This window comes from Phoenix dactylifera, chromosome 8, assembly GCF_051530095.1.
Source record: "Phoenix dactylifera cultivar Ajwa chromosome 8, Ajwa_hap1_PhDact_Kaust_v1.1, whole genome shotgun sequence".
In the NCBI taxonomy this organism is placed as follows: domain Eukaryota; kingdom Viridiplantae; phylum Streptophyta; class Magnoliopsida; order Arecales; family Arecaceae; genus Phoenix; species Phoenix dactylifera.
In genome coordinates this window covers 26,050,292-26,058,417 of record NC_143197.1, presented here as the reverse complement: position 1 = coordinate 26,058,417, position 8,126 = coordinate 26,050,292, and the positions used below count along the sequence as shown (strand labels likewise).

The window sequence follows — 8,126 nt, the reverse complement described above, 5'->3', positions numbered from 1 at the left end:
TGCTTGGAGGAGATTGCCCAAAAAAATGGTACCCAATTGAACACTCTTTCTTGAACGAGACGTAGCATAAAGCCGTCCTAAATTTTTGGAGGAGCTTGACATTTGAACCAAAAGCATCCCATGCCTTTCTTTTCCACTCCGAAGAACAAACATTTTCATCCTAATCCTAGTTCTCCATCAATTTGATATCAAATTACATGGGAACAATTGATCCACTAATTCCACTGGTCTCAAGAAGGATTCAGTATGCGACATACGTGCATGCCTAAGCAAGATCCAACCACCACCTTTAACTCCTCCACTTCCACTTGTAATCAGCGCTCTCGATCATTTGCTACACTGAAATACAAAGATTATTAATGATCGACTGCATGCGAGGTCCAACTATATATATATTATTAGTGTAAAGATGGTAACTATATTCAATGTTTAGCTAATAAAAGCTTGCTTAGTGTTTCACTGTTTCTACATACCACATTGCATGAATACATTATTAAATTATATTCATGTGTGTAAAGTAGTAAACAAAAGGAAAGAAAACTGCATGCGGCCTTAGATCACATGTTGAAATTTACTTCATCATACATATATATATACAAAAAAAAAAAAGGAAAAGAAAAGGAAATGCTTGATCCCTCTTAAGTAACTATTGTTATTCCTTCCTTAATTGTTTCAGCTTTCAATGTGTATCTACCTCCTCTTGTTTTTGCTCCCCACAAGCAGTGTGAAGTAGAAGAGCGCTCTAAAGAAGAACCCCCAGGCTACAGTTACCCACAGACAGTTCCACTTACTGATATCAGTAATCCCCTGCTGCTTCAATATATCGGGGCCCGTCGTGATGCATGTATTGCCGGTCAAGTTCGCTCCCAGAGCGTTGCTCATAGCCTTCAGGACGTTCAGTTTCGTGGCCGTCGGCAAGCTCCCCGCCGGCGTGTTGTCGAAGATCTGAACTCCTCTAACGAAACACTTCGTCGGATCATCAAACTCATTCTGCAGCACTGCTTCATAGGGATACATCACTAAGGATAGATAGTGGAACCAAATCCAGTAGTCCGGAATCCGGTCTCGGTTTATAAAGAAGCCACTGAAGATAAGGAAGTAGGCCAGAATGGCCATCACCACAATGTATCCGACGATGACGTGCGATATGACGCCGGAGAGAAACGTCACGAAGCCACTCCCGGCCCAGAAGGAAGCTAAAATTATCAAGAAGAAGAAGAAGAACCCTGCTGCACCGCCTGCAAGCCCGACTGCGAAGAACGTGGTGAGGGCGAAGGCGATGGAGAGGACGACCAGTGGCGGGAAGCCGACGATGGCGTTGGAGAGGACGTAGGACGAGCGGCGATAGGCATTATACGCCGTCTCTCGCATGAAGATGTAGCGTTCTTGGAGGAAGACGGGGAGCGCGTCGGCGCAGGTGTAGAACATGGTCGACATGGCGATGGCGAAGAAGCCGAGACGTTCTTGCACTCCCTTTGGGGAGTTGTCGAGCCGCCAGAAGATGGTGGCCAAAATGAATCCGGTCAGCATCACAGCGCCGAGTCTGATGCCGAATAATTCCGGCATGCGACGGGTGTTGGTGGCCGACCGCTTGGTCAGCACCGCCATCTCGATCCAGAACGGGTTGGCGAACGTCGGCACGGACGAGGCCGGGCCGGTGCCGTTGGTGGCGCCGGAGACGAGCTTGCCACGTGAGATGCTGGCGCTGATGGCATCTTTCAGGGAGAGCGACGGCTTCTCGGCGGCGGCGGCGGCTATGGAAGAATTCGCAGCTTGCCGGGATTTGTTGAACTCGACGAGGGACCTGGCGCCGGCGGGGGTGCTTTCAAGCTCGCGGATGAGGTCGAGGGCGAACTCGGTCGCGTTTTGGCCGTTCTCCGGTATCGGGTGGCCGAAGTCGGAGAAGAAGGAGGGGAGCCCGTCGGGGGGCCCACTGTAAACGGTCTGGCCACGGGCGAGAAAGATCAGGCGGTCGAGAAGGCCAAGGATGCGGTAGCTGGGCTGGTGGATGGACATGATGACGATGCTGCCACTGTGGGCGATGCGTTGGAGGACTTTGACGACCATGAACGCGCTGGTGGAGTCGAGGCCGGAGGTGGGCTCGTCGAGGAAGAGGACGATAGGGTCGTGGACGATGTCTATGCCGATGGATACACGGCGGCGCTCCCCGCCGGAGACGCCGCGGTGGCCTTCGTCGCCGATGATGGTGTTGGCCGCCTGCTGGAGGCCTAGCTGGTCGATGAGCGCCTGCACCCGCGCCCGCTTCTGGGCAGCGGAGAGCGTGCGTGGCAGCCGGAACTCCGCCGAGAACATCAACGTCTCCTCCACCGTCAGCATCGGGAACAGGAGGTCTTCTTGCATCACGTAGGCCGATATCACCTTCAAAAGCCGGCCGTCGAGGTTTTCTCCGTTGAGAGTGATAGAGCCTTTCAAGCTCTCCCTGCCGATCCTGTTTGCCAGAGCGTCGATGAGGGTAGACTTGCCGGACCCGCTCGCCCCCAGGACGGCCAAGATCTCCCCCTCTCTTGCCTCGCCGGAGATCGAGTCTAGGAGAGTCTTGGTCCGGGAGAAGGCCTCGGGTCCCTCGCCAGCAGTGACCAGGTCCGTGGCGAGGCGGTTCCCGCGGAGGAACGGAGGGAAGAAGGAGACCTTCCTGGGGTTCTTGACGCTGTAAGTGAGGTCGGTGAAGGAGAGGATGAAGGGGAGGGGACAGGGCCTGAGGTTACCGCCGCTGGGAGAGCTTCCCCTGTCGCCAAGCTCGAGCACGCGGTGGGGAGGGGAGCGGTCGGTGCTCTCGCCGACGCGCTCGCCCAGGGCGTAGGAGGGGCGGGAGTGGTGGACGAAGAGCCCGCTGCGGGCGATGTCCTCGGCTTCTTCCATCGGTGGTGACCGCCGGTCGAAGTAGGGAAGCTTGTTTGCTTTTTTTTTTTTTTTTTTTTGGTAAGAACGACATTGATATAGCTCTACAGCCTGCCAAGTCAATGACACTAGTCTAAAAAATCTCTTCAGAATGCCGAGCCACATAGAAAGCGGCTCAGTCTGCAACTCTGTTTGCCTTCCGATACATGTGCACTGCTTGAAAAGAAGCCAAACTCCTGACCAGTGTGCGAGTCTCATTTTTCAGTAGGTGACCGTCTCCGTGTCGATCGGCTCTCCATATCCAATTGCTTCACTACGAACCGTGACATAGGGTTTGATCGGTCCCTTTATAGTAAATGACTCGACATTATGGAAGGATATTGGAAAGCAGTGAGGAAGAATGGAAGAGTGGAAGAATGGATGGCTAATTTTAATGCACATTGCCTTACGGTTTGTTTTTGAAAATTAGTACAGCTTAAAGTCTACTCATAAAAATATAAAAACCATAAAACAGTTTGATATAATTGAGTCAAGCAACAACAACGCTCAAATTTAGTTAGACGAAAGGCCAAGATGTCATTATTTTTCCTTGCTAAATACTACTACTCATTCGCTGCCAACCCTAATGACATCAAACTCGGACTCATTTTACTTATCAATGAAATGTGAGGTGGCTTGCCATTATTTTGCTAAAAAAACTTTCGAAGCCGTCCGGAAAAACCTATAAAGAAGGAGCTACATGAACAATAACCATAACCTCCCAACGTTTTTAAATCAAAGCAAATCAGTGACATAATTTGCATGACCTCTTATAATTGCTCCTAGCCCTCATTGTTTGTGTTTTTGGTTGATAGATTTGAATTAATTGTTTCCCACATGAGAATACATGCACAATGCAGGTGTGAGCAATAAATAGCCTATTTTTCTCATTTCAATCGCACCACCGTGAGCCATGTTTCCATCTTGTCTCATGACGATGCGAGAATCCTTAGGATGTGATGTTTCCATGTGTTTGAGGCTTTGAGCTTGGACGTGCACTCTGAGAGCAATGAATTCACACTCACTTCTCATCAAATTTTGGTAGTAGGACCAACGCTGCCCATAGCTATAATTAAGAAGAAACAAGAGAGTCACATATGAGGCCACATATCATCTACGTCTCCATCCTTTGTCGATATGATGCAGCCTACTGAGAACTGATCAAAACACACCGACCAAAGTTAGGATTGAGCTTGAGAGCCACCTGCTCCTAGAAAGGAACGTTTTGGGACCACACTTTGGATCCATCAATGGAGTGCAAATAAATCAAGCTTTTGGTTTGATCTTTTTCGATAAAATCATCTGCATGTAGCCATGCAGGAATGCATGCAATTCCTACATAAGACATGTACAATATCTACTACAACCCATCGATGTTGCGATCGACACGTTCATGTGGCGTGGTCCAATTTTGAGCGGTTCTGATGGCAGCCCTATATATATATATATATATATATATATATATATATATATATATATATATATATATATATATATATATATATATATATATATATATATATATATATTTTGTCTCCGCTTGTTCTCATATTTCTAGCTCGTAATTAAGCTGAAATAAGTTCGAGGCCAATTGTGCATCATATATTGATTCAGTTAAATTGGAAACATCAAATCATTTTCTCTCCACTTGATAAATATGCAGGATTCAAACCATGCTGATGGTATCTTCGCCTTAAGTCTTAAAAAGAAGAATTGAATCACAACATCGGTCTATTAATTTCCTCTAATGTTTGCGAAACGAAACAAATCAAAATATACTAATCAAATCATTAACTCGAAGCATCCTGAGACTACGACTGAACCAAGAATTTTCACCTCAGATTTGACTGATAATAGGAGTGTAACATACGATGGTTCTGCTGTCTCTGTCGAAAACCTATTGCACCACCTACCCGGGTTGTTTTCATATATAACATTCATCAAAGTAGGATATTCCTACGCCATTTGGAGCAGGAGATCCAAACCGACTTATTCCTTTGTTGCTTATTTGACCCGGCTTAGATAATAATAGAGCCAGCTACCTGGACTTGCATGCAGGGGCCAAAACAACGGTATCCAATGCGAATTGGGAAAAGGACGTATACCCAGGATTGATCAGCTATTAACCACGTAGGCCTTCTCATTCCTATCCTCCAATGGGGTGAGATGGGGATAAGGATGAAAAAATAGGATCCATGCATGTATATACATACACGTATATATGTTCTGGAGTATATTAATGCAACTGTTCTGGAGGTATCCTTGATAGCTGAAAAATTGTAGCTCTTCTTTTGCAGATTTTGTGATCCCACAAATGTTCTATTTCACTTAGGAGCTGCCACCCTTAGTTTTCTTAAGATTAACTTTTGATGGTAGTGTTATAAACATAGGTGATTTTGGTGAAGCAAGTTTTATTATTAGAAGTGCAGAGTAGTGTGTTAGCAACTACAAGAGATGTAAGATTATTTGATATTAAGTTCCTATGACACAATTGCATGCTGCATGAAAAGTATGCCACATGCAACTAAAATTTTAAAGGCTTCTTATATCATCCTAGAAGGGGACTTCATGATGGTTATTAGATGGCTTTCTGATTCAACATCTTCAGATATCAGCATCCATCCTTGAGACAAGATTATTGGAGAATGAGAGTAATTCTTCGATTTTATGAAGCGAAGTATGTCTATAGAGAAGCTAACAATGCTATAGATAGGATGACGGCATGTATTGCTAATAATGCGGGATCTACTCTATGGATGGTTGTGACAAATTGTTAGATATTTTATTTTTGGATACACATGCATATATGTACTCTAGATTAGTTTAATAAATCTGATTTACTTAAAAAAAAAACAGTGATGTGCTACCTAACATATTCGCTTAAATTTCTCAAGATTTTTTCTCGTTAAAAATGATATTAAAAAGAACATATATCATGATTAGGCCTGTTAGCGAGCCGAGCCGAGCCCGAGCTTGGGGAGGCTCGGGCTCGGCTCGTTTCACAGAACTCGGGCTCGGGTTCGGTACCGAGCTCAGTATTGAGCTCGAGCTCAGGCTTGTTTGGTAAAAAAAAAGCTCGGGCTTGGCTCGTAAAGCTCGTTTCGAGCTCGGGCTCGAGCTCGATAACAAAAATCCACATTAAATACCACAAATGAGGCCCTTACATCATTAAAATGAGGCCTATTTTCTTGGTCTCACTGTTGTGGCTCGAGCCCATTTGGGCTCGTGAGCTGCTCGGGCTCGAGCTCGAATTTAAACGAGCCTCATTTTAGGCTCGGGCTCGAGCTCGTTTGACTAACGAGCCGAGCTCGAGCCGAGCTTTTAATGGGCTGAGCTCGGCTCGTTAACAGGCCTAATCATGATGCATACCGTAAATTCAAAAAAAAAAAAAAAATCAAAATTTAATATTTGATGAAATTTGTCAGCTACCGGGTTTGACATGCTTTGCGTGTTTCTTATAATAATCATTATCCTAACAAAAAAAAAAGCTCCAACGATCCCAACAATTTTTAAGTAACTAGGTTGTCTGGTTTGCAAGCTAAGGCCCTGTTTGGGGGAGCTTTTGGAGGGCCAGAAAGCACTTTCTGGCCCTCCAAAAGTACTTTTAGATGAAAAACTGTGTTTGGTAAATTTTTCAAAAAGCTGTTTCAGCTTTTGCGGGAAGCTGAAAACAGCTTTTGGGAGGAAGCTCCAATTTGGAGCTTTTGGGAGGAAGCTGTTTCAGCTTTTTCGGAAAGCTGTATTTTTGACAAAAATGCCCATATTAAAATAACATAATTACATAGTTTGTCCCTTTATAAACCTAAAAATCTGCTGGAGCCAAGAACCCTAGCCGTCAGACTCCCTTCCGTAAGAAAAGGTTTTTTTCTTTTCAATTTTTGTATGCATCTCTTGAACCACATTTTAGAAGAAAAAACTTTTAATCCTTTTCTATACCTTCCAAAATCAATCTATTTTTTTTTTTATCATCAACCTTGCGGCCCACGCTAAGGTCCTCCTCGAGCGTGGACCACGAATAAGAGCCCCTGGACCGCGGAAAATTATTTTATGAGAAATTATGAAAAATTATTATGAGAAATTATTTTATACTAATAATTATAATATTTTATACCTTTATTTTTGTATTATACTATAAATATAATATCATATTATATTATATCATAATACATTAATATGTTATGTTAAATAATTTAATATTATGTTATATTATGGAAAATTAATTTATACTAATAATTATAATATTTTATACCTTTATTTTTGTATTATACTATAAATATAATATCATATTATATTATATCATAATACATTAATATGTTATGTTAAATAATTTAATATTATGTTATATTATGGAAAATTAATTTATACTAATAATTATAATATTTTATACCTTTATTATTGTATTATACTATAAATATTATATTATATTACATTACATTATAATACATTAATATGTTATTTTAAATAATTTAATATTATGTTATATTATGAAAAATTAATTTATAATAATAATTATAATATTTTATACCTTTATTATTGTATTATACTATAAATATTGTATTATATTACATTACATTATAATACATTAATATGTTATTTTAAATAATTTAATATTATGTTATATTATGAGAAATTAATTTATACTAATAATTATAATATTTTATACTTTTATTATTGTATTATACTATAAATATAATATATATTACATTATATCATAATACATAAATATGTTATGTTAAATAATTTAATATTATGTTATATTACTAAATATTAATTTACTCTAATAATTATATTACTATTATGCTATATTAACATAATATTATTTTATATTACAATAATATTATACTATATCGTATATTTATGTATTAATTTATGTTATATTTTATTATATTCTGTTGTATAATACTATGCAATGTCCTTTATGGTAATTTTGTCATACAAAAGTACTTTCTCAGTTTGTTTACCAAACACAAAATAAAGTACCACAGCACTTTACGAATGTAGTTACCAAACAGCAAACAGCTTTTTATAACAGCTCTACTTCAGACAGCTCTACTTCCAACAGCTCTACTTCTAACAGCTCTACTGCCAACAGCTCCCCAAACAGGGCCTAAGTCCATGTTCACGAAGATCTTGTTGAATGCTACAGCTTTCATCACCCACACCAATCCGAGTGTATTTGTTGGTACGACAAGTGCCCGAAACTTTATATTGTCTTGTCAACTTGACCC

The 8,126-nt window shown here is 41.3% G+C and overlaps 1 protein-coding gene across 1 annotated transcript; it reads right to left on the bottom strand.

Annotated features, from left to right (window-relative positions):
* Positions 1–449: 449 nt before the first annotated feature.
* Positions 450–2,714, bottom strand: LOC103722973 (ABC transporter G family member 20-like). Its single transcript, XM_089925021.1, has one exon. The coding sequence runs from the start codon at positions 2,359–2,361 to the stop codon at positions 691–693; it is 1,671 nt and encodes a 556-aa protein (XP_089781147.1). The 5' UTR covers positions 2,362–2,714; the 3' UTR covers positions 450–690.
* Positions 2,715–8,126: the final 5,412 nt, after the last annotated feature.

Coding starts and splice junctions, on each gene's coding strand:
- LOC103722973 (XM_089925021.1), bottom strand. CDS start 2,361: ATGCAAGAAGACCTCCTGTTCCCGATGCTGACGGTGGAGGAGACGTTG.